Below are 26,173 nucleotides of genomic sequence, written 5' to 3' on the forward strand. Positions count from 1 at the left end.
CTGGCGGAGGAAGGGGAGAAAGAGCAGCCCCTGCAGCGGGGTCTCCACGCAGCAGGGACAGGCGGTGCAAGAGCCCCAGTGGCTCCTGCCAAACTGCCCGTCCCCTCCCGCACACACCCAGCTTCTGCTCTTGCAGCTGCAACAGCCTTTAGTGCTTCGGGCACTAAACCCACCTGCAGAGCTGTTACTCTCCTGTTAGCGCACTTGTTAATGACAACAATCAGTAACGAGTCTTGATCACACCGTGTTGTGCCTGCCCCATCCCTGGCAGTGCTCAAGGTTGGATGGGGCTTGGAGCACCCTGCTCTAGTGGAAGGTGTCCCTGCCCGTGGCAGGGGGTTGGAACTGGGTGAGCTTTAAGGTCCCTTCCCACCCAAACCATTCTGTGGTTCCGTGTTTTCAGGCTGCAGAAGGTCCACAGGAAGGGCAGGGGTCATCAGTTGCACAGCCCCCATTAAAACACATTATGCGGCTCTGGAAACCAGTGAGCTTTGGTCATACGTTCATTCTCCCTTTAGTGTTTTATGTAGACTGGATCCAGCAGAGTTTAAAAACAAACTCCGGCCCCTTTACTCTGACTGCTGATAACACTGGGGTTGTTTTACATCTTTTTCCCTGGTAACAAATCACAGATGACTCAAACCTGAAGCCCAGAGATCAAAAATCCATTTCCCAGGTCCTTTTGCACCTCAGCGGTGTGATGTATTTTACACCCTTGCAGTGGAGCCCGTTGCTAACACAGGCTGTGCAGACCCACAGCAGCCTGCAGGCCTTGCACAGCTCCGAGCCCCTCCGGCTGTCACAGCAGGCCTGGCCATAGAGGAAGAGGGCAGGAAGAGCAGAGCAGCCGGGCACACTGCTCCATCCAGCTGTTGTGTAAGGAGTTAATCACAGCTGAAAGCCACTGCAAACAGCACAGAGCTCATGGTGCTGTGTCTGGTTTTAGCTGCTCTTTAATTGCCGGGGTGCAGGCAAGGCCCAGGGCACTGCGAGGCCTGGGCACCATGGCCTGTTGGATGTGGGAACTACAGCGGCTCTGGGGCCCCCAGAGAGGAGGAAGGAAGCTAGGACACACAGGGCAGAGCCGGTCTCCTCCCCGCTGGAGCTGGCCCCAGCGGGCTGGCACAGCAGAGCAAGCCCCGCTCCCGCAGCACTGTAGCTGTGTCTGTGGGCAGGCCGGCACGGCTGCACTTCACCCCCTTCACCCCACAGCGACCCCGGTCCAGCTGCTGCCACAGTCATGCTGAGGAGCAAAGGCAACGGTGACAGCTGGTTATAAACTCACCTCCAGGTTCCTCACCTTTGTTTCCTTCTGCTTTTCACTGCAGAGCCAGGGCCAGCAGCCGTAACCCCAAAGAACAAGTCCTATACCTGCACAGTCCCACAGAAACAGGCACCCGGCAGCAGAGCGGGATGAACCAGGTAAGGGAACGCTGATAAAGCAAGGAGAGATCCCTGACTATGCTTTATCCCACAGGAACCCTGCTGCCAGCAAGGGGCTGTCAGAGGGCGGCTGTGCTGGAATGGGGAGGGCAGGGGGATCACGTACAGCTGGCACAGGTCGGACACTTCATGCTGCTGGGGTGATGTGTAAATAGGGCAAACAGATGCTGCACTGAGCTTATGTGATCACAGGCAGTGGCACAATTCCTCCACTACCATGATCCCAACTGACAGTAATTTAGATTCCATTTGTTGCTAGTTACGGATAAACCAGTCCTCTGCATGGATTTTGTGTTGCGCTTATGGACTCCAATGCAGCCTTAAATCAGTTATTGCAAAAGCTCCTTGTACCTTGTCAGTCAGCTCAGTTTACCTGTACGATTACCTGCGTTTCTAAGAGCACAGTGAATGTGCTGAAGACAGAGCTCCCAGCACGGATCATCAGGGGACTCTTGGTCAATTCTTTCCATTGCAAGCCTGACTGGATACACCTTACAGTTAATGTTCCTATTCCAAGAAGTATCTTTACCCCTTAAGATAAGGAGTCATAGGATGAGGCCTTGCTGAAGGCTTTCATCGGAGGTTATCAAAAATACATTCCCCAACTGTACGACCAATCCTTACCGATTCTGTCCTGTGAGATCTGATCTTCCTCTTTAAAACAAACACAACCCACACCCAAACCATTCAGTGTGTCATCTTCCATTTACTGGATATGGAAGCAATAAACAGTGATGGTTACAGGCATGTAGTCCATTTCTGCTAAGAAAGCATCTCCCCTGACCCTTCACTTGGAGGCAGATCTTCAGGCTTGTTCCCACAAAGACAAAGGCTGTGTGGTACCACTTCACTAGAGGATATAGGTACAAAGGATTAACCTAACACGTTGAGGTTGGGCAACTGGAAAGCGATTTTACACAGGCTTAATCTTCAGCTGTTGGGGTTATTTTTATATCACCAGCTTCCTGCTTAAGATGCACTTTGGTGAAAATAAAGCCCCTTCAGTAGTTCCTCTGTATTGACCAAGTCAAAATCCCTTTTACCACCAGTAGTGTTTCCCGTGTGCTGCTCAAGGCTAAAGAAAGAAATCACCAAGTTGTCCCATAACTCGAACCAAACCCCACAGGTCTGCATGGCCCAAACTCCTCAGAACACACATATGTGTGCATCACATGCTCAGGTCCAACGTCCCATGTCACCAATGTCATTGCTGCTCCCTCTCCCTACCTAGAATAAACTTCCCAAGCCAGTTTCTAGTTGACCGCGACTGGTTTATTTTAGTTGTACACTTTGTCCCTCACATACAGTTAAAGAGTCCTTTACCGTTAGATTTCTACAAAAATATCCATTTTTCAAAAGCAGAAAAAGAGGGAAAGATATATTTTAATATATAAAAGGAAAAAAAAGCTAAATCTGACATTTCATTATATTCTTAAAAACATTCCAGTCTATTTACATATGTGTAAAAAAACAAAGAAAATCTCCAGGTCTCTTGGTCTAGTGAGAACGTGCGCCTTGCAGGGGTTTCCTTTGTTCTCCTGACAGTAAAATCTTTTCATTACTTGTCGTATTCCTGTATTATTGCCTCAAAAGACAGCATAAATAAGTTTTAAAAGGTTTGTTCCAAACCAATGGGAGCTTGAGGGAAGAGCAAAGAAAAGAAGAGAGTCAGCATTTAAATTCATAGCACAACATTAAGCTGCAGATATGAGACAGTGGAAAAAGGAGAGCAAAAGCTATGAGCATTTCGAACATGTGTTGTTGACTGGTAGAACCCATCACAGGTTCTTCTTGGAACTGCACCAACTACCACCTTTTGCAGCCAAATCTGGGGTCTGTTCTTAGTTAATTTAGTCATTGCGTTCAGGGACTGAAAGTTTCTGCTGTCATCGTTACACAGTGTATCTTCACTGCAGTAGAACTCCCTACTGCCTGGTGTCAAACAGTAGATACAGGCAGGGATTCTCCACTACCTTGATGATGAACAAAGCACCAAAGGACAGCACTCATTTTAGATAATGCAGAAAGGTCAGTGACAAGGAATTGGGAAGGAATCACAGCACAGTTCTGGTTGCTGTTTCACACAGAGGAGGAATGAAACCTCACCATGGGTGAAAAATAAGCAAATTCAGCCTATTGGAAACACCCAGAACTAGCTTCCCAGGTAAATGAATTGAAGCCTGATGTGGTGCTACTAAACTAATTGAGTTACTCCAGCTTCCCACTGGTTTAAAATAAGGTTAAAATTCTTTAACAATAAGCAATGTATGGCTAAATATTTACATCGTAAATTCACTTTTCTAAGGCATTCAGTGACACCTGTAAGACCCTGCTTGACTCTCATGCTCGTATGCTCTTTGCCAAATCACTAATACGGGACTTGTGTCAAATATTAAAATAGTAAATACGTAAAAGGCAATACAGAGTTACATATAATGCTTTAAAACACACCATTTAGAATAACCAGGTGAAGAATCTTTTTTATGCAGGGTCTGGAGTTAACTTTATACACATCAAGCTTGAAGGGCTTCTCTCCTCTGCAGCATAATATAAAAGCATAAGGAAGTAAGGAAGCACCCAAAGTAGGTGTATCACTCGTGGATCTAAGGTAGACACATCCAGAAGATGCAGTTTACTGAAAAGAGCGTATGGATGCCCTGCATACAAACGCTGCTCCCTAACTGTGGAAGAACACTGCTCTCAGTACGTGGAAAGATGAAATTCGTGCATTAGTGCATCACTGAATATGGGGAATGGCAGGGGAAAAATACCAGTTGCAAACCAGGGGATAACGTTCCTATACGTAAAGCAAAACACACAACAAGCTCTGTATCACTTTCATGGCAAGGTTTTTTACCTTTCTGGAGCAGTGAAGAAGCCCCTCAAAGTGCACCCGAACTCCTATTTACAAACTGGATAGGAAAAGGTTGTGTATACACCCATTAACAAATCATCTCTCCTAGGCTGAAAAGTTCATTTGTCAAGAAAACTATTGAAAACAAAAACTGTGTACAAAAATATAAATATCTTTACAGTCTGTAGGCCCTTCCCATCCAGCAGCTGAACAGTGAAGAGCATCTATAGGTTATTGAGTAAGCAGTGGCAGAGAGGAATAAAAAATACATCTTGCGATTCAATACTGCCCTATTTCCCTGGTAATGAGCATTTTTGTTGACTTTTATTTTTTGCTATACACAGCTTGTGCAAATGCAGTGAGAAACCTCTGAGTACCTTTCCTGAATTTATAAAGGAATGGAAGGTTTGGAAAGATATACACATATTTTCATATATACATTCACATATACACCTCGCTGATTTATGCTGGGCTACTACAGCCCAGAAAGCGTCCTGTTATTTTCATGAAGCAACACTTCCTATGATCATTCCTAGACACCTTTTGAAGAACAGAGGAAAGAAAACAAGAACTGGGAAAGCACTCATGCTACTTCAGCAGTGCCTTTAAGGATGCAGCAATTAGGGTGCCCAAGTTTCTTTCTACTCTGTAATTTTTCCTTCCAGATGCCTTAAGCATCTAGGGAGGGAGCATCCATCTAGGGGCAGGAGGCCAAAGTGAGGGTGTGGGGTTTTTTTGTAGTTTTATTAGAGTCCTACTTTTAATTACACTGGGAAATATCCTTTCCTTCCCCATGTAGTGAGAGTTGTTTATGAAAATCTTCTGTGCATAAGCTCCTAAAATGAGTCTCTGCCAGAGAACTAGCTAGCACCATGGAACAAAAACTGTACGCTTCAACCTCTCAGACTTCCCTTCCGCTGCTCCAGGTAATAGGTCTGAGAGTAACCGCAATCTCATTTCTGCACATTCATCATATCCTGCAAACACTAACACCAGCAAATGTGAACAATCCCATTTCTGCATAGATCAATTGACTGGTATAAAACCAAGTAATCCAGATTTTATCCCCCACAGGACAGCTACCTCCATACTTGCGGGGGGAGAAAACTTTAACTCAGTCCTTTAACAAACTATTTAGTGAAGGACCCAATTCTGGAAGGATACCATGTGCCCAGCAATGGTTATAAATCATCTTTGCTTTGTGTGAAGGAGAAAGAGAACACGCAGAACACAACAGTGAGGTAACAATATGCCAACATGCTTTAAGTTTCATAGCACTTAGTTCTCAGTTTGGGGCCTGCCCTCAGTTGAGCAGAGTGCTGATGCCAGGCAGAAAACGAAGTGTTGCAAATGCGGGAGGCTGCCAAACTCCAACCCTGGATCATGTTGCTCCACATCTCCATTCCAGTCTCTGACAAAAAAAATACGCATTTATTTGCCTGCTGAATTTGGAGGCAAGGTCCCAGCAGTATTCAGTTTCATAACCACAGGAGCTAACGCGGGCATCACTCTGTTATCCTGTCCTTCTTGAACAGCTGCAGGTAATGAAGATTTTACCCCACTGGGTGCCAGTTTTGCAACCACAGGCGCCAACAAGGGCATCACCTTATTACTCTGCCCTTCTGAGTCCACTGGCAGACTTGCCACTTTTAAACCAAGTGGTGCCAACTTGGGCATGGGCCTCCACAAAGCATCAGCATTGCCAGCTTCTGGATTAGTTTTCATCTGCAAAACTGGTGGAGTCGCATTAGCGGTCTCCACCAAGGCTGTTACAGTTTTGTCATTCCCACCACTGGTTACGGCCAGATTGGGAAGTGGATCCTTCATTTCAGCACCTATTACTATCTTTAAAACATCTGCTTCAGATGAAGGCTCCCCAGAGTTCTTGTCCCCATCAGTGAGGTCATCGTCTTCCAGGTGCAGGAGGAGAGGGCTTATAGAGCCACCACCCTCTGGAACTTCAGCAAGGTCCTTAAAACTGCCTCCCAAATGGCCAAACTGGAAGGAAGACGCACCTGCAGTGGTGAGCTGACCAGATGTTCCTCGACGGGCTTCTGCATCTTCATGAGAGAAGTCTGAGTTCAGAGTGCTAGGTAGTTCTGACATTGCTGAAGTATCGTCGTTCAGCTGCTGGTTGAGAAAGGCAATCTCATTGAGCAGCGACGTGAGGGTTTCATCTGTGTCATCGCTCTCCTCGATGCTGCTCAGTAACTCACTTGCATCCAGTTCTGCTTCCTCCATTGCAGACGCTACTTTCCTCAATTCCATTTCTATTCTGGAATCTTTGATCTGCAGCTTCCGGAATGGCAATTCTTTAGGTTTTAACCTTTCCCCTCCAGGATCACCGTCTTTCCTCCTCACTTGGCTCCCTACAAACTCGCCAAGGCAAAGCTTTTTGCTGAAGGACTCAGGAGGTTCCTTTGTACATGACACATTTCGGAGCTGGGGAAAGCCATCTTTATTTTCCAAGAAAACTTTCGTGGGACCTGTGGTATTTCTTCCATCTCCGCCACTGTCACCAGGACACAGTTTAGCTTTTTCTTCAGAAAGGATGCTGTCACTCTTCCTACTTTCCACAGATGCTACAACCGATTTCTCTGAAGCCTGAGCATCCACAGCTGCTGTTGCATTAAAGTTGTTGTTGCTGTTCAGGTTTAGACCCATGCTTACCTCAGCAGCCAGTGATGTTACATTAACGATCTTTGGCATCATGAATGAATCTTCACTTTCTGCAAAGCCAAACAAAGGAGCATCCATCAGGAGCCACATTAACTGCAAGATCATAGAATCATTAGGGTTGGAAAGGACCTTAAGATCATCCAGTTCCAAACCCCTGCCATGGGCAGGAACACCTCACACTAAACCATCTCACCCAAGGCTCTGTACAACCTGGCCTTGAACACTGCCAGGGATGGAGCATTCACAACCTCCCTGGGCAACCCATTCCAGTGCCTCACCACCCTCACAGTAAAAAACTTCCTCCTTAATCTAAACTTCCCTTGTTTAAGTTTTAACCCATTACCCCTTGTCCTAACACTACAGTCCCTAATGATGAGTCCCTTCCCAGCATCCCTACAGGCCCCCTTCAGATACTGGAAGGCTGCTATGCTCCATGCAGCCTTCTCTTCTCCAGGCTCAACAGCCCCAACTTTCTCAGCCTATCTTCATACAGGAGGTGCTCTAGTCCCCTGATCATCCTTGTGGTCCTCTTCTGGACTTGTTCCAACAGTTCCATGTCCTTTTTGTGCTGAGGACACCAGAACTGCACACAATACTCCAGGTGAGGTCTCACAAGAGCAGAGTAAAGGGGCAGGATCACCTCCTTCGACCTGCTGGTCACGCTCCTTTTGATGCAGCCCAGGATACGGTTGGCTTTCTGGGCTGCAAGCGCACACTGAAGCCTTCTCATGTTCATTTTCTCATCAACCAACACCCCCAAGTCCTTCTCCGCAGGGCTGCTCTGAATCTCTTCTCTGCCCAACCTGTAGCTGTGCCTGGGATTGCTCCGACGCAGTTGTAGGACCTTGCACTTGTCATGGTTAAACTTCATGAGGTTGGCATCAGCCCACCTCACAAGCATGTCAAGGTCCCTCTGGATGGCATTCCTTCCCTCCAGGGTATCAACCGAACCACACAGCTTGGTGTCATCAGCAAACTTGCTGAGGGCGCACTCAATCCCACTGTCCATGTCACTGATAAAGATGCTGAACAAGATCTGTCCCGACACGGATCCCTGAGGAACACCACTCGTTATGGGTCTCCAGCCGGACATTGAGATAACGCCTAAGTATTAATTGCTCACTTTCAGATCTTCCTAAAGCAAGCTGCTATTTGCAATTTAAACTGCTTACACAGTTTTGGTCAAGCAAAGCCTTAAAACACTAAGAGCTCTACTTTCAACTGGCAGAACAAGAGCAAGCTCTGCTGCTTACCCCATGTACAGCACTCAGCCCTAAGAAACATCTCTCCAAGGGGCAGCAGAACTGGCTGGACATGGGAATGGGCTGTGCCAGAACAGGAGGATGGATGTAACCAAACAGTCCCCCCACCACTTGGCACCGCAGCTTCCTTGCGCCACAGACAGTCCAGTCCCTACTTACTCTGATTTCACTGAGGGCAAGGAAGCTCAGGGAGGTGGAGGAAAGTCAAGAAGCTCTCATCTATAATCCCCTCCAGGCCCCTCCAAGCTGCTCAAGACATTTAATAGTGATTTTCTTTGAATACCCAGACAATGATATCTACCATTACTTCCTAGTGAGAAAACAATTTACCTTCATCTTTGCATGGCTAAAGTTCCCTGCATGCGAGCAAAAAGATGCATGAAAAAGAGCCTACCTGAATGGGGCTCTGTAGCTGATACTACTGCTGAGGGCACTGGGTTTCCAGCAACAGTTGACAGTGTAATAGGAATGGTAGAATTAGTTAGGATTCCTTTTACTTGGACAGGAACAGTTGATCCTGGTAGCTGAATCATCACAGAAGCAATACCTTATCCAAGAAAAGGGAACGGGGGTGAGGTGGAAACAAGAGCCTTTCAGATACTCAGTTAAGCCTGGAAAATAAGAGCCTTGCACTTCTAGACAAGAGTTTACACTGTAACATCCTCTGAAAGTGGTAAAAAATAGACATATAGATTGGTTAGATTAAGACATCTTCCCTAGGTATCCCTAGTTTGGAAACAGTGAAAATCTAACAGATTTTACTTACCTGTTGATAACTGATAGCTTGACATAATTACATCCAATCTCTTATTAGAGTCAGGTTCTACCTCTATTAACTTGTGAATAAAACCCCCCAAAATGAAAGCAAAAATCTAACCACCTGTTACTTTTTAAACTGCTGTGCACACCTAAGAACAGCATTATACTGATTTTCATCAACATGTTCTCACGTGATCGTACCTGGCTGTGCTGTCATGGCAGTAGTGACAGGTCGAGGCTTTAATTCAGCTTGCAACAGAGTGGAAGGAACGGCTGCTACCTGCCCTGGTACCAGTGGGCTCTTCAGTGTAAGCACCTGCCCCTGTGGAGTCATCACCAGGCTTGCAGCAGTTAGTGTGAGAGGGGATGAGGTGTCTTCTGAAAAAAAGAGACATGTAAATCAGTCAATCCATTCTGGCACAGCACCCTCAATGGCAAATGATACCTGTGATCTGGAGTTTAGTACAGGTGTGGAAGGAACTCCAGATAGAAGGTTTACAAACCCCAGATATCCAAATTCTGATGCCAGACTTCCCCAGGACTGAACAAAAATAAGGCCTGGTAAATCAGAATGATCAGTTGTTTGCAATAGCTTGAGACCACTTAAATAAGGTCTATTTATTATTACCAAAATAAGAAACACTACCAGATCCTTACAGAGCATTACAGTTGTACTACCATGGAAGTCTGTGTTTCTGCCATCCTTTTGTTCCTTCCTAGATTTATCCTAGAATGGTTTGGGTCGGAAAGGACCTTAAAGGTCATCCAGTTCCAACCCTCTACCATGGACACGGACACCTTCCACTAGACCAGGTTGCTCCAAGCCCCATCATCCAAGCTGACCTTGAACATTCCCCATCATTCCAAAACTCAAAGTCACATTCACCTAAAGACTTCAGTAGTGCTGGTCTCATCCTTGCTGAAAACAAATGGTTTCTAACACCTACTGGATGGACACTTCCTGGTCCTGTGCTCAACTGCGCTTCAAGAATGAAGCTGCCTGCACAAGCAGCCTAGCATCCTGACCTCCCATGGGTGCTGCTTCAATATTTGTCTCTCCTTTATGTGAAACACGCATCACTTTTAGCCCACCTGTGGCACGGACTCCTTTCCTGGCAAGTATCAAGGGCTTGCCTCTTCTATTTGTCATAGCCACTTCAGGAAGCTCTCTGGAGGGAGCTGAAGTTTGTTCTTGCTGTGTGCTTGCAGCTGAGGTTACAGCAGATTCCTCTGGCTCAACTTGTTTCTTTTTTTGTGCTTCTACTGCTTTTTGTTTGGCATAGATGTATTCCAGCTTCTTCAGGACAACCTCTTCAGTCTTCCCTACAGGAAAATTACCAAAGAGTCAACCTAACTTCAAACTCTCTTTCCAATACTGAAGAGCTGAAGGCAGAACTAAATATCTATTGACACCATTCAGCTACTGAACATAGTAAGCACCACCCCCACCAAATAAACAGCATACTTACTAACACAGGGAAGCAATTACATATTTATTCCCACTTTTTATTTCTTCAGGAACATCCACACATTTCAGAATTTATCTGCAACTTTGATGAGCAGAAACCAGCCTGGACAAGCAACAGCTCTTGCTGAGCAAGTATCACTTGAAAGTATCCACAGCTGTGAAAAAATCTCACATCTCTTCTACTGATTATTGTATGACCACCAGACAAAACATTATGTTTACTTGGTATGAAACCTCTTGGACTAATGGACCCTGCTACTCAAATGACATTCAGAGGTAAACTCACATACAGTTTACCATTAGCATGAAAACTGTAACCTTGAACAACCACAAGGATTTTATACACAATCTGTTTTCTGCAGATGCACTCAATTTAATACAATCAATGTTCAAGAGACAATACTGGCTTGTTTCCTGCTTAGTATTTATGTCCTATGTCCTGGGTTCAGCATGGTCTCTCTTCAATTAAGTCTATAGTTAACTAACTTCTTGAGAGAGGATTTTTTTCCTCAACAGTTCTGAGGTACTTCACTAGGCATGCAAAAGAGCAGAAAACTACTTTGTGAAGTTACCTGCTTTCATTCCCTGCCCAAAAGGCCCATCATACGCTTCTGGATTAAGATGAGGGTTCACCTAAACATTTTTATTGAGTACCTCAAATATACGTAAGTTGATTCACATAGATATACAAGATTTAAGTATCTTCCATTTCTAATTTACAGGTCTTATTCCCAGGCAGTAAGAAGATTGGAAGAATAATTTATTGCTTTGCTTGTTTGCATACATTTTGGCACTGGCTTGTGTCACAGCTTTCCTACACCTTCAAATGAGACACAAAGACACAATAAATATACCACAGTTTTGTCTTGAATGAGTAGCAGCTCAGAATATACTGCACTTCTAGGGACAAAGCTGTCTTCTACTAAACACTATTAACACTAGTTCTCAGATGAGGAGTACAAGGATAGTTATTTGCACAGTAGTCAAATGTTTTGGTGCTGATCAAAGACAGCTGTGTATGCTTGTGAAGCACTGAGCAGGATGACAATGACAGAATGAAGTGACTTCCCCACACACACTTAAGCATAACCAATGTGCAGGAACCCAATCCTGTGGCTGGCGGTACAGAGATCATGCTACTTCCTTGAGGCACAAAGGAAAACAAAAGCAGTTCTTATCAGCCTGATGAGTGTAACCCTGAGTCAGAGCTTTGGCGTCAAGAGTCTAAATTTTAAGTGAACTAATGACTCACCTGGATCCACTAAGGATCCCTCCACTCACTCCTACTATTACAAGCCTTTTTTCATTATTCCAACTACACTATATCCAAAACCAGTCTCACCTGAAAGCTTGGATACTTTTCGAATCAAAACATCTTGTTTGCGCATCAATAAGTTCTTCTGTCCAATAAATTTATCTGCCTGATCAGTCAATCCTTGGATTTCCTCATAGGCCTAGAAAAGCGTGAGGGAACTGATATATAAACCAATGATACCCAAAATAACAGAATCATTTTCCTTCCCAGAAACCTTTACAAAATTGATTTAGACATTTTCATCATCTTGAGAAACTGGGACTCAGAGAAAGCACGCGAGGTACCATGGAATGCCAGCTTTTCCTAAATGCAAGCTCGAAAGTGATAAACATCTTGCTCATCCTTCCTCCAAAATACAGCTAAAGAAAAACAACTCACAATTTCAAGGTGCAGCTGATAAACATAATAGTATACCTACAGCTTATATTTTGTTTCCTGTCATTTACACCTTTACAATGAAGTTTTTAATGGCAATGTAATACTTAATGAAATGCTATCTTCTTCTGCATTAAAAAGGGAAGACTTTGATGTATTGCAAAATTGCCTGATGTACATGGTAAACCACTGAGCAATTAGGACATAACCTTCCATGGTTAAATTCACAAAGACTACAAGGAGAGGGCTAATCTGAAAAAATGTGTCTGTGTCATCAGGTTAAGCTTTCAGGGATACAGATTCTTTCAGCTATTGTTTTATTCTAGAGTCCTGTAAAGTGACAGAAGTTCTCTAATCACAGCATGACTGGGACTCACTCAAGGAGTCCATATGAGCTTAATTACTCTGTCCACATTAAACTCCTCCTTACTTACGCTTAAACATACTTACCTGCTTGAGAATGTAGCATTTGGAGACCTTGGGCAGGCTGTGTAAGCCCAGAACTCTCTTCAGCTTCTCAAAGAGATCTCTCATTTCATTACGTCGCCGGCGTTCATTTGCTGTGTGCGTCTGGCGGTAATGAGCAAAGGCTTCTGCCACCGTCTTCAGCTTCCTGCTCCAGAGTTGATATTTCTGCTGGAGAAGTAACCGTATGGACCAGTTTAAATGAAAAGGCGAGTGTAATGGCAAGCAGTGTTCAAATGCATGCCTGATATACAAGATTTATACAGACGCCTGAAGATTTCATGTCATGCTATTCTGCTGTTACATCTCCATGAAATTTCAGTGTCAGAAGCACAGGCAATAAGCATGAAATGCTGACCAACAAAAAATGACCAACATAATCACATCAACCCTAAAGGAAAAGGTCATGAGCAGTTCCTCCTATTCACAAGCTTTTACTGTTTGCAATACAAGGCTGCTTAGGTAAATCATAGGATTACAGCAAAATCACACATGTTTTGAGCCAAATCTTTCTTGTTGTTTGCTTGTCAGAAAGTCTACTACAGAATGAAGCAATCTCATCAAATATAGGAGGCCTGAATTCTTCCCTGGCGTTAAACTAGTTTGATTTCTGTTTTGTTTCAATGGGCCAAGAGACATTGTAAGTAAGAATGTGAAAGATGACATTGAAACTTATCAGACATCTACCAAGAAACAGGAGTGTCAAAGACAGGCTCTGATTCTGAATTTGCTTAAGTTTCCAAAAAGGCTGACAGGCAATAAGCGTAATTACTCATCTCTACAGATCTGAAGGTTTGTTATTTCATCAGTACTCTTACAGGGCATTAGGTTTCTTTCACAAAAGGGCCTTGTGCCATAAATTCAAGGGCAGGGAGAAGAATACATGGAGAAGGTGAAGCAGGCAGAGCATCATGGAACCCATCTCCATCTCAGGCAAAAGCATACATACCAGTCTGCTCTAAGGTATAAGACGTACACCAGGCCCACCCCACCACAACAGGTAGCTCTAGATCTGACATCAAGTACATCACAGATAATCATCATGGACAGTGAGTGCAACTGGCTTCAAAGCCACCCAAAAATACAGCATAAGCTTCAGAAGGATTGCAGGGAGTTTTGGTTTGAAAGGATTCTGCCTAGATACGTATTATTTAAACTACTGATATCAGAAATCCTTTTGCCCATTGCTGAGTCTATGTAACTACATGCTGTCTTCTTCAACACATGAAAGTAATTTCTCACTCACTGTTTTAAGTGTGCTGTAAAAATTATTTATGCCAAGAACACAAAAACTAAGCAAACGTACTAATAAATGAAAGGCAGGTATTCCTCCCATTCATAAAGCTGTGTCTCAAACCCACTGTTTCTAATAGCAGTCCTTTTTATTTAATGAGATTTGGACTGAGCCCCCGCTCCACCCCCATACACATTTGTTTCCTTGCATTTAATGATAAATTGGGGCTAATCATAAGTTGAGGCTGTTCAGCCTGGAGAAGAGAAGGCTGCGTGGAGACCTCAGAGCAGCCTTCCAGTATCTGAAGGGGGGCTATAGGGATGCTGAGGAGGGACTCTTCATTAGGGACTGCAGTGATAGGACAAGGGGTAACGGGTTCAAACTTAAACAGGGGAAGTTTAGATTGGATATAAGGAGGAAATTCTTTACTGTGAGGGTGGTGAGGCACTGGAATGGGTTGCCCAGGGAAGCTGTGAATGCTCCATCCCTGGTGGTGTTCAAGGCCAGGTTGGACAGAGCCTTGGGTGACATGGTTTAGTGTGAAGTGTCCCTGCCCATGGCAGGGGGGTTGGAACTGGATGATCTTAAGGTCCTTTCCAATCCTAACTATTCTATGATTCTGTGATTTATGGAAGGTAGATAAACTGCGTTAAAGAGTTGCACTTGAGATGAAAGTTTATCTTTACAATGGAGGTGTGATACCAAAAGGAAAGAGGAGAGCAAACATATACCTTCGAAGGATTTTCTGATAATTTTTCATCCGAAGAACTACGAGCATGGTATCTGGAAGAAAGGTAAAAAGTTTTTCCCAGCACTACTCATCTCATGCACTCTATCCTCATTAACCACATTCCAAAAGCTTAGATTTGCTCATTATCATTCCTTGAAATTAACCTTTCCTTGTGTAACAACATAAAAGCAGGATACAGTTGAGCTTCCTAAAGAAAGTAAACTCTATCTTCAGTGCCATCATCTTGAAAGCTCTGAAATTAACCCACAGTGCAAAAAGACAAACTGTTTCACTAAATGCCAAAGAGAATAAAGTCAGCCTGTGACTGTCAGCTGCAGAAAGTACTGCTTTTTAAAATGGTTCTTTCTTAAAAAGAACAAGCAACAGAGGTTCAATACAAATGGCACAGCAATCCCTCCCCCACCAAGAGCAACCAACCAAACCCCTCACATTTCTTACTATCCTAATATATAACAACAGCTTCCTCATATCTCCAGAGCTTGAGGAAAAGAAAGAACAATACATATTTGAAACAATTATATTTACAAAACACGGCATCTGTTTCTCACTGAAAGATCTTCACAATTTATAGTAAAGTCGCTATCTAAGGTGAAGGATAAAACGCCAGGAACAATGTGGGATGTATATATCATCACCCAATGGATTTTTCAGTTTCTAAAAACAAAAAGTCTTCAAACAGAAAGAACTGAAGACGCAACATTCCCCATCTTTTTGTTTGGTGCAACTGAGCAACAGCCATGACCATCCCTGCATACCTCAAGTAAGCCATGTTTTTACTTTGAACCTTATCATTATAAATGTGATGGCAGCAACAGTAATAAGCGAGCAAAAAAAACTCAGAACAACAACAAAAAAAAGCCAAGCTACCCAACCATGGCAGACTGTATGTGCATAAGAAAATACTGTCTTTGCTGGGGCAACAGCCCCAGAGACAGAGCTTTCACTTACAGGATGAGAGATTAAACCAATGACTGCTCCTGCCTAAAAATAGCAAGTCCACCAGCAAAATAAACAAAGCTTGTAAAATCACATTTAAAGCAAAGATGACCCCACTCACATTCAGCTTGCAGGAAGTGGCAATGCACTCATAATAAATGTACATTACAAATACACATCCCCATAAACAAATTAATTAGAGGGGAGGGCAAAGAAAAAAAAAAGGCCAAAGGTACCTTGAATCTACTCTTAGTTCTGACAGCCCCATCCTCACAGACACTGGGAAGCACCAGCGCTCGAGAAGGTCTGCCGCAAGCCTTGCTTTACCTTACCATCGCATTAAACCTGTTGTTTAATGGGTTCATTCAATGCCAGCTCACCCATCAAATACAAAACTTTAGTGCTCTCCAAGGATGCTTACTTCTGTTGGGAAGGTTGGATATTAGCAGCTGTGGCCTTCAGACGGGCAATGTTAATCTTCTCTGAAAGCTCCTCCACGGTCTCAATGTCCACCTGCTCGTCATCCTCACTGTATTCACGCGCTTCCTGGAACAGGTTTTGTTTCGTTTTTTAAAATGAGTATCTACTTAGCAATAGAGCTCAGGCCAAAACAGTTTCACTTCAGTCTCAGAAAGAGATTACATTAGAACATTAAGAAGCATTAAAAAAAGTCAACATCTCCAGCTACGCTGGCCAATAAACAGTGCCAGCAGGTGGTTATTGTAACTGTCACCTCCAGCAATTCCTCCCACTAGCAACCCTGCACAATGAACTTTGGTAAGGGCAAACCCCATCTCTCTCATATATGCTTTTACTATGGCTTAGATAAAAAGCTTTCACAGGGCAGAGCTTTCCTGCCTCCGTTTTTGAATAAGATTAAACTTCTTTGTAAAACCCCACCACTGCAGGCTCTTGCTAATCCACATTCTTTTTTCCATGAGCTGGGATAGTTATCACCTTGGTAATCGTCTTTCATACCTACGACAGCAACAGTCAGACATCATACAGCCAGGTTGCCTGGGGTCATACAGTTAACTGCTTACATGCTGTATGATTTTGGCTTTTTCCAAAACACTGCCCAATCATTATTTTAAATACTTATGATATTCTGAAGAAAACCTTTTCTCTGTGTTTGCCTGACCAAGGAAACTGGCTACCATATGCAAAGACAGAGATAGAGAATAACCGCAGTGCTGTAGCAACTACAAGAGTTAAATATCAACCTTGTGGCCATTAGTAGGTGCTCCCTCCCCTGCAACAAACCTTACTCAACCAATCTTTTGCATTACAGCTTTTAATGGCAGGTGTTTTTTTTTTATTATAACCTTTGGTCTGCTTACAGAATGCAGAACTCTTTCTCCTCCTTAAGTAAGAAAATGTAATTATACTTCCATTCTGTTTCACCCAGTTCCCTGAACTAACACAATCTTCTCCTCCTATTCTTCTGTTTCACCTTCCTTCTCTTTGTCCTTCTGTTATTTCTTTTTGAGGGGCTGAAACCTCCCCCTTCTCTGAACTGAATACTTACCTGAGATTGAGGTAAACAGTGAATCACAAAAAATACTAAGTGCAGAACAGGAAGAGAAGTAACACGCAGTACTAGATCAGTAAGTGGCATGCTTTTCATGGTACTGATTATTTAAAGTTATCTGCAACTCGCACTGATGTTTTAACAAACTCTGATTAGAAAGAAGGACGTCTTGCACTTAACTCAACTGACCACAGATTAGGCTACATACAGCACTATAACAAAACCAAACAAGAGCAACCTAAATTGCCACACAGGTGTAACTAAGGAGTAGTTAAGGATACACATTTCCAAACACCAGTTGTAAGGTGGGTGCACACCTGTGAAGTCTGTAACTATGTTAAAGGGACCAAACACTACATCCTAGCTGGTAATTTCCTTTTTGATAGAGAAGCAGGTTCTTTAATGTTTGAGATAGTATTTGGTGTCTCCGTACTGACTAAACACAACCTTTTCTTAACCAGAAAAAAGATAAACACACAACTCTGAACCCCACAGCCTGTTGCAGGGTTATCTAAACTCTAAAGAATACCACAAGAAATGCCACCAGCTTCGTTACTGACATCAGAGTAGCCACCACTGTGAACCATGCTGCCCCATAACATTATCAGTACTTTTTAAAGCTTGTGTAGTAAATACACCATCTCCCATAGCTGTGTGATTAAGACTATGGAAAACTGAAAACAGAATCTGTGTGAAAAATAAGGCAAGTTTGCCCTCTTTTACTAAAGGCTACACTGGTGATATAACCTTTGTAAAATATAGCAAACATACACTCAGCAGCAATGTAGCCTTTAGTAAAGTATATGGCAAGTGTATTGCGCATCTATATATATGAAAAAGGGCATACATATAAAAGTGTGTGTATACAGTACATATATTTTAGTGTCTACATACATACACACATAGGAAATACTGCCTGTAGAATCTTACAGTTTTTTAAGAAGAATCAAACCATGCAGCATCTTCCCCGCATAAAGAGTGTCAAATATTCCCAAGTCTTCCATCACCTTCCATTCCTGTCATGAGGCATCCTACAATGTGTTGGTAGTATAGATTCTGTGTAGAACATGGTATAAACTGCTAAACTACTCACTTGCTGACACCTCGTCCTGTACTATGAAGCATCAAGACATTACTGCTGAAACAAAGGAAAGTGATGCTCAGGTTATCAGCTATAGCTGTTAGATCTGAACAGAAAAGCATTCTCACTTGTGCAAGTTGCTATTCACACTCCCGTGTTACTTCTCTGCATGTAAAAAGTCATGTCTTTTGAAAAAGAAAGAAAAGAGCAAGGAGAGTGATGAGCAATTACTATACTTAGAGATCAATCTCTCTCACTTTGAAGTATCTTTCAAAGATATTTTTGACACATGCTGACTTTAAAGACACCATTCTTCCCTGCCCAGGAAAGCAGCTCTGATCTCGGTAAGTTCTGTATTTGGCAAGGAGGTAAGTCACTGTACTACTACTAACTTCAGGGGTTTCTTGCAGCTTTCCTTCAGAGCAGCTGTGAATCTGGGTTATGCCATGACAGTTCTTGTTATAAGAAGCAGCACAGAGGTAAACCAGATTCTCATCTGACTTTGAAAGTATGGTACTGGCACTGTCAGGAACTTAAGGAAGTACTGTTTCTTTGTGCACAAAAGCCCATAAAATCCTTGTTTGTTTCACCTTGTAAGTATGCTCTCACAAAGACTCATTAACACTAGGACCAGGTAGAGCACAGAGAACATGAACTATCTTTACCAAGGAAGCAGTGCATCACTTTGAACTTGACATGCTGGTCAAGAGCTCCCCAAAAGAGCAGGAGAGTGAAAGTCAAGAGACATCACGTCCCTGGGACTGTGGCGAGGTCCAACCACATACTGCTTGCAGCCTAGATCCAGAACACATATGCATAAGGGCTACTGAGATTCTGAGTTAAGACTACATTGCATTTCAGCATAGGTATCATGTTATACATAACAGCTCTCAAACACTGCCTGTGAACAGCATGCAGCTTTTTCATGGCTGTCAAGTGGCTCTATACACTCACAGAAACTTAGGAAATCCAAGTTCTATTTGGATGTAAAATCTCTCTCTCTAAGAATATCTCCTATGCAAACAGCAATTTTTCAACAACTCCTCACATTTGCATTACTTGCTAGAGACTTTGTCAAGATCCAGTTTTAATGAACACTTTTTGGATGCCTTTTTTTTTAAGAAGTCATTTTGTTCTTAAGACAACCAGTGCACCCAAGTTGCCTTTAAATCAATTCTGCAGCTTCCCCATTGAAAAGCAGAGACTTGACCCATTTGCACAAAGTCACAGAAAGGCAGGAAAAATCAAACACACAACTGGAGATTCCCAAGTCTTTTTCAGAAGTCCTTTTTAGATACTTTTCTGGAAGTCTTTAAGTGCTATGCCAGGGATCACAGAACAAACTAGAGGATGTATCAGAAGACCCAGAGTGCTAAAATTCCAAGGATTCCTCAGCTGAGAAGAACATAATCTTCAATGTGAAATTAAAGTCTACTAACTGGTAAGAGTGGAGGGAGGGCAAAGCAAAAGAGGAGTTGGAAGATATCAAAACTGCACGGTCTCCCCAGACACAGCCCTTCTGCTGAGCTACAACAGGTGATGTGAGATGGAAAAGCATCATAAAGCCAGAGGGGGGAAAAGAACTGGCTGAAAACAAACTAATATTCAAAGATACTATTTAAGTTACAGAGCTACTGAATAGATACATGCCATTACATTGAAAATATTACATGGGCAAGAGGCACAGGGTTAATGTAATTTTACCAGGACACATTTTTATTACAACATGGCTGTATTTAATTATACACAAAGCACTTTGTGTCTGCTCCCCTGGGTCATCCATAAATCCTCCTTGGTGCTGGAAGCCTCCTGATAGTTTCTCTACCCTTTCCATTTTATACAGTATCATTGCTGTGCTCTAAATGCAGGAGATGCACACTGCTTTTCTTCAGTGGGCATGACTGCTGTCTAAACTACATTTAGACATCATCACACTGCAGGGAAGGAGGATGTGCAGGGCAGCTCAAAAGATGCTACATTTCAAAGAGTGAGGGGAAAAAAGCCCTCAAGAAATGTGCTTGCTGTATAAACACTATCATGGTAAAGCTTCCGAGTGCTGCCAAGTTACACTGTGCTAATCAAAGGGTTGATAATAATTATCCAGCTAGAGCTGCTCTCATGGTGGAACTTTCTGCATGTTACCATACCAGATAAATGGTATTCAGAACCTGAGATGTGGCAGCTTTTTCATGAAACACATGGTAAAAATAGAAAATGGGGAAAAGGAAGAAAGTGAAAAACTCCTCTCCACTACCCATTAGGAACTTCACAAATCCTGAATGTGAACATATGGAAAACAAAACACCTAACTTCTGTCATTCTTACATCTAACAACAAAGGGAAAAAATGCTTCAGGATGGTCTCTTTCCTGAGTTCCTAACAACAGGGAAAACATCACAATTGCGAAGACCATCAGAAGTGAAGTTCTGCCACAAGAACAGCTATTCCTACACGTGTTCTGACAACCTGTCATAGGCTGAACCCTGTTCATAGCTTGAACCCTATTCATAGCCCAGCATGACTCCTTGTCAGGGTGCAAAGCTTCTAAGATGCCTGTGACGGAAGTCCTACGTTTCTAGCGTCTGTCTCTCCACAGGTCCTGTAGTTATAAAGCTTCTAAATGCCTCTGAGCTTCCGAGAGTAAAAATTACCTTGAGGAATGGAGACACAAGAGGAGCAATCCCACACTACACCAGAAGTTCCAAGGCTGCTACAGAAAGGTCAGCACTTTTCCCTCTCTGCATTTCAACACTTCTTTTTCTAAGCACTCTCCTCTCACTTTAATCTGTCTGTTCCTGGCAGCCTACACCCTTATTGCTAGCTCCTGAAGAGCAAACTGCCTGGTGGCGGAGGGTCCGCGGTGACAAGGAATAATAGGTGACAAAGGATGCTGTTAAGACATTTCCAAAGCAAATGCCTCATTTCTGGATCTGCCTTCTACTCTACAGTGTCTGCAGATTTCACATATGGTCAGTCAGTTCCTAAAGCTCAAAACACGTAAAAGATTGTTAGAACTTCAACTGTCCACAAAATGTTACTTGCCATTTTTATTCAACTTACGATGTTATAATAACTCATGATAGTTCCTTATCATTTTCATGTTCAGCTCAGAAAAAGAATGATTGAAAACCACATTTTAATGACATTTAAAATAACTTGCCAGACACAGAAGCTACGTTTAGACTAGTAACTTAAATGGGACCATGGGACTCTACCCGTACCATTAAAATACTAGAACACCCCCTGGCATGGTTTTGGCTTAAGGCAAAAAGAATTCATGAGAACAATTCACAGACACAGTGCGTGACTTAGCCCAGGCCAAGCAGTCATTCTGAACAGGAATTCTGTGTGCAATCACCATGCTTTGGAGATCAAGAGTTTAACATCATATCCCAAACCATCGCACTTGGATTTGTTCAGACAACAAGTCTTGATATTGATTAGTTTGCTTAACAAGGTTTCTCAGAAGGTTTTATTTGTATCACCAAACCCACAACGATCAATCTTCCTAAACTTCTCTTGATGCACTTCAGGGTAGGAAATACAAAAGAACAAGAGAACATCTAAGGAAGCCTCTCTCTTTTCATTGAGTAGAGGAGGTGTCTACAAGAGTCTCATAAGTCAAGCACACAAATTCAGCACAAGGTAAGAAGGTAATCTGAAGAGCACTGATATGCAAAATTAAGAACAGTAAAGTCATTACTGCAATGAGAACCAATGCAGGCAAATGTACTAAAAACCAAACACAAATAGCTTCTACAGGTAGGTAGAAAGTGACTCTCACTGGAATTTTCAATAGGTATTCCCTGAGCAACTAAACCCAGTCCATATTCCAAACTAGTACTGAAAACAGCTGTCATTAGTACTGCCACTAAACAGAAGTATTCTTGGACATACGTGTACACTTTGCTCTGTTTTCACTAGCTTAATGAAGCAGATAAATGTCCTCTAGTAGTTTGTTCGTCTGATTGACTTCACCCAGTCTGACAAATAATACCAGTGCAGCCTGATTGTAAGCACTATGCTGATAAAAGAGTACATCCCCAGTGAAAAAATAACAGACTTCCATACTTAGATTTAAAACTGAATTCTCCTTAGGCACTGACATGCTAACTTTACGTGTAGGCAGCACAGACTAACAAACTAAGAACTCACCCAAACTCCAGACACGTTTTTACAGTACCCTGAAATCTCATTCCTCAGCTTTATTGCTCTAGAACCAAAGCCAGCTTACTCACGTCTGTGTGAGCTTATGGCAAACACGTACCCTTACATGGCTTACCAAACCGTACTAGTCAAAACCTGCACAGGGAGTTTCTTCCAAAACAAACGCTTCTTGTAATCTCTAATTATTTTTTCACTTCATCATCCTTTTGCAGCACAAAAGAAAACAACAATGCTGATAAGAGGCTACTCTGTGACCTAGACGTTATTGTTGGCTTACCAACAGATAAGACTACCTTGTATGGAAAGTTTATCTAGCATCAGGCACAAATTAACCCCGGTTCTCAAAACTTGATGATAACTCTGCTGAAGGTACTGAAGGATACAGGAGTTACCAAACTGTCACTGTCTGACTAAAGACAAGACAGCAACAGCTCAGTTTCCAGCCTGAAAGAACTTTAAAGTTACATATGCTTTCAGTTTCCTCACCTTCACGCAGCTGAGATGCTATCATCCTGCCTCAGAATAGCAAACTACAATATCAAGTGATTAGTCAGTTTTTCTGGAAATTAAATAGGTTCTCTAAGAGCCCAAGTTACTGACTTAACTGAGTTAATCTGGATACGGTTAGAAGAAAAGTCTAATTTGGTTTTCAACTGTGAGAGGACTACATTAAGACAAGAGACCTACAAGAACTATATACTTTCAAAGCCCTGAAGACACTAACATAATCTCTTCTATCTTTCTTTGTACTTCAATTCTTCTCCAGTTTAATCTCTTCCCACTTTTAGCTCATCCCAAGAAAGGGCTATGTTATTTCTTACTTGACTGACTGACAGAACCACAACTTCATAAATTTTAAATAACAGTGCACTTTTTTTTGATGTATCACATACAGATATCTCAAAAGTACATGAGGGAGTTACATGTGGGATTTCCTTTTAATTTCTAGGTGGAATTTGATGGACATTCCATGAGCACCAAAGTCTAAACATACTTTAACTATACTTAAATACAGTGTTTTACTCTCATTTTGTGACTTCCAAAGCAATTTGCTTTCTATCGCATATAGAATGACAGCTTTCAAGCACTACTTGAATGTATTTCTAAATTTCAAGAGGAATTTAAGGAGAGATTCAAACATTCCTTTGCGAATTTTAACTAAAGGGTACAAAGATGAAGTAGAAGGAAGCAGCTTAAACTAACAGAAACACTAGATGGGCTACTACATTTTAGGATTGTAAGTCATGTTACAAGGAACCAAGCTGCTGTAGTAAATAAACATGCAATGGTTGTTACAGCTTGCTCGATAGAACTCCTTTTATCTGAAAACCAGGTAATTTCTACAAGGCCACCACAATGCTACCTGTAATAAAAGCATACAGCTAAGAAGAAACAGAAGACATTCCCACATGGAACCCTGATCCAGACATTCTGAAGAAAATGAAGTCCAGAACAAAAAGATCACACTGTGTCTTCCAAATCCATGGCTTGTGACATGTTAGTTGGTCAATTAAATAAAATGACCTTCAGAAATACTGAAATGCTTACCACTTTCTCAACATCTATTTCCTCTTCACTCGGGAAGTCAGAAGCACCATCCAGCATCTCATCAGCAGAATCATCCGTTTTTTCATCCTCTTCATCATCATCTTCTTCTTCCTCTTCCATACCATCAGCAGTTATACCAAGAGTGGGCATTTTGGGATGCTTAAGTTCTTGTGTCTTCTCTTCTGGTATCAGGAAGTCACTTTTCTCAGAGGTATCGGCTTTGTTATCCACCTCACTTTTATTTTCTAAAGGTGGTACAATGCTGGATATTTTACTCCAAGAACTGTTGACATGCGTTACAATATCATGACCCGTTTTCAGTTCTTCCTGAGAATCAAAAGGGGCTTGTTCTTTGTTGCTACTGCCTCCCAGCCCAGCAACATTTGCTTTGCCTTCCTTGGTACTGACTGTATGCTCTTCTCCTGAAGCATCCTCCTGCTCTTTTGCAGAACTGATACCACATTTACTCCCCAATTTCTCCTCTACGCTTTCTGCTTCTGCAGAGCTCCTGTTGTCCTTCCTTTCCATATTTAGCTGCACAGCACCACCCTGGCATTCTTCTTTGTTCTGAGACGGTTCAGTCTCATTCTGTTCCATGTTCTCCAGCTGTGTGCCTTGCTCTTGTTGATTCTGTGACTGCTCAGAACTTGCCTTGTCCTCTTTCATCTGTGTGTGTTCATCTCCATCCTCCTCTTTTATTGGTTTCTCTTCCTGTTCAGCACATGCTTGTTCATTCACATGGTTCTTCAACGGTGCACTCTCCTGATTCTCAAGACTCTGTTTATGTGCATTATCCAGAGGAGCAGCTAGAGACTGATCAGATGACCCACGAACAGCTTCAGAATTAGTTGAAAAAGCCTTCACTGCAGCTTCAGAAGTGAGAGAGTCCTCTTTTTCCTCAAAAGCCTCTTTTTCTTCCTCATCATTTTGCTTCTCACTGATGTACGAGTGGTCAGATGATATGACATCTGTGGAAACATCGTGCTGAGAAGAAGTGCTATCATCACAAGAACTCTCTAGCACCTTTGAGTCCTTCTCCACCATCTCTAATGCAGTGGAATTTCTATCAGGTGCAACTGTGCCAGATGCTGACTCTTCAACATTATTTGACTGGTTAATTGACAACTCATTTTCTTCTTGTTTCCTATCAGACACTGCGAACTCAGACTCCACAGCGTCATCTGAGCGTGAAGCCTTCTCATTCTCCTTCTGCTGAGCAACATCCGGCTCCTCTTTCTTGCATATTTTCCTGTAATTCTTCTTCAACTGAAGAGATGCAAAATGGTTCAGAATGGAGTTTGGCACAGTCTTCTGTCCTGGGAGCTGAAGTAAAGCAAAACTACCAGATTGTAAAGGTATGAGATTAGCAGCGGTAGCTGGCAGACCACCTGAGCTGCAGGTTATTTTAGATTCAGAGGCTGTCTGATTTGTCACACTGCCAGCAGTAGGAGCGATCCTCAGAGTCAGGGCGCCTGCCTGTGACACAAAACTTGGTACTGAAGGAAGAAGAGAAGATGCTTGCGTGGCTAGGTTAGACGTAGGGGATAACTTGGGTATTGCAGTTTGTGCAGCCGAATTTGTGGCAGGAGAAGTGGAAGACACAGAGGAAGTGGGAGATGCAGGTGACTCCGGAGGCTTAGAAGGTGCAGGCAACCGGATTCCTACAACAGAGCCTGCGAGGAAAGCAAAACATCAACTAGTATTTCCTCAAAGCCTTTTTTATTTCGTTTTAGTATTGATGCTGTATTGGAAGTAGCCAGCATTCTCAGGGATGAAAGAGCTGGTACTGCACAGACATACAAACAGCTTCATTTTCATATGGAACACCCCAATAAAATACATGAGGTGGCTACTCTAAAACAAAGAGATTTAATGGTAAGCTGCAGCATTAAGTTTTCTAACCAAAAAAAGGCATTACATTTAGTTAGTTCTCTGCATTCCCATTTACTGGAAAACAGGAAAATGGAGATTAGAAAAAAAAAAAAATCCACAAACACCACAGCTCCACCTCCCCTCCCTGCAAATATTTCCACAGAGAAAAACCTTGACAAGATGACACAATTATACCACAACCTTTTTCCTTACTGAATTCTTCTGTGGCATTTCAGAACTCCATAAAACACAAAGAAAAATACCACTGCTGGCAGTTAGTTTCTCTTGTACAGCAAAAGCCCCAAATCAGAAAGAAAGTCAATGAACGTTTTGACTGATTCTTTAGCACATTCCATGTTCAAACCTCAACTAAGGCACAGGATTACTCCCAGCCCCATTTTGTCATGTACTACGCTTGCTCTCACCTCTCTGT

General features: G+C 42.7%; 1 protein-coding gene across 10 annotated transcripts in view; it reads right to left on the reverse strand.

The window, feature by feature from the left end:
* Positions 1-5,534: 5,534 nt before the first annotated feature.
* MGA (MAX dimerization protein MGA) overlaps positions 5,535-26,173 on the reverse strand; it is a 60,390-nt gene continuing 39,751 nt past the window's right edge. For 5 of the 10 annotated variants that reach the window (XM_062635720.1, XM_062635717.1, XM_062635724.1 and 2 more), the window contains 9 exons: positions 23,869-25,541; positions 15,963-16,087; positions 14,586-14,637; positions 12,606-12,791; positions 11,808-11,919; positions 10,090-10,320; positions 9,199-9,375; positions 8,633-8,785; positions 5,535-7,026 (listed from right to left, as the gene is read on the reverse strand). In XM_062635720.1, the coding sequence (XP_062491704.1) occupies positions 5,729-7,026; positions 8,633-8,785; positions 9,199-9,375; positions 10,090-10,320; positions 11,808-11,919; positions 12,606-12,791; positions 14,586-14,637; positions 15,963-16,087; positions 23,869-25,541 (4,007 nt within the window). In that variant the 3' untranslated portion in view covers positions 5,535-5,728. Of the gene's footprint in view, positions 7,027-8,632; positions 8,786-9,198; positions 9,376-10,089; positions 10,321-11,807; positions 11,920-12,605; positions 12,792-14,585; positions 14,638-15,962; positions 16,088-23,868; positions 25,542-26,173 lie in introns of those variants that run through there. The other 5 variants (XM_062635723.1, XM_062635722.1, XM_062635721.1 and 2 more) reach the window with 5 other exon arrangements.

This window comes from Pezoporus occidentalis, unplaced genomic scaffold, assembly GCF_034315485.1.
Source record: "Pezoporus occidentalis ecotype Australia unplaced genomic scaffold, CSIRO_AGI_Poc_V1 ctg46, whole genome shotgun sequence".
Lineage (NCBI taxonomy): Eukaryota > Metazoa > Chordata > Aves > Psittaciformes > Psittacidae > Pezoporus > Pezoporus occidentalis.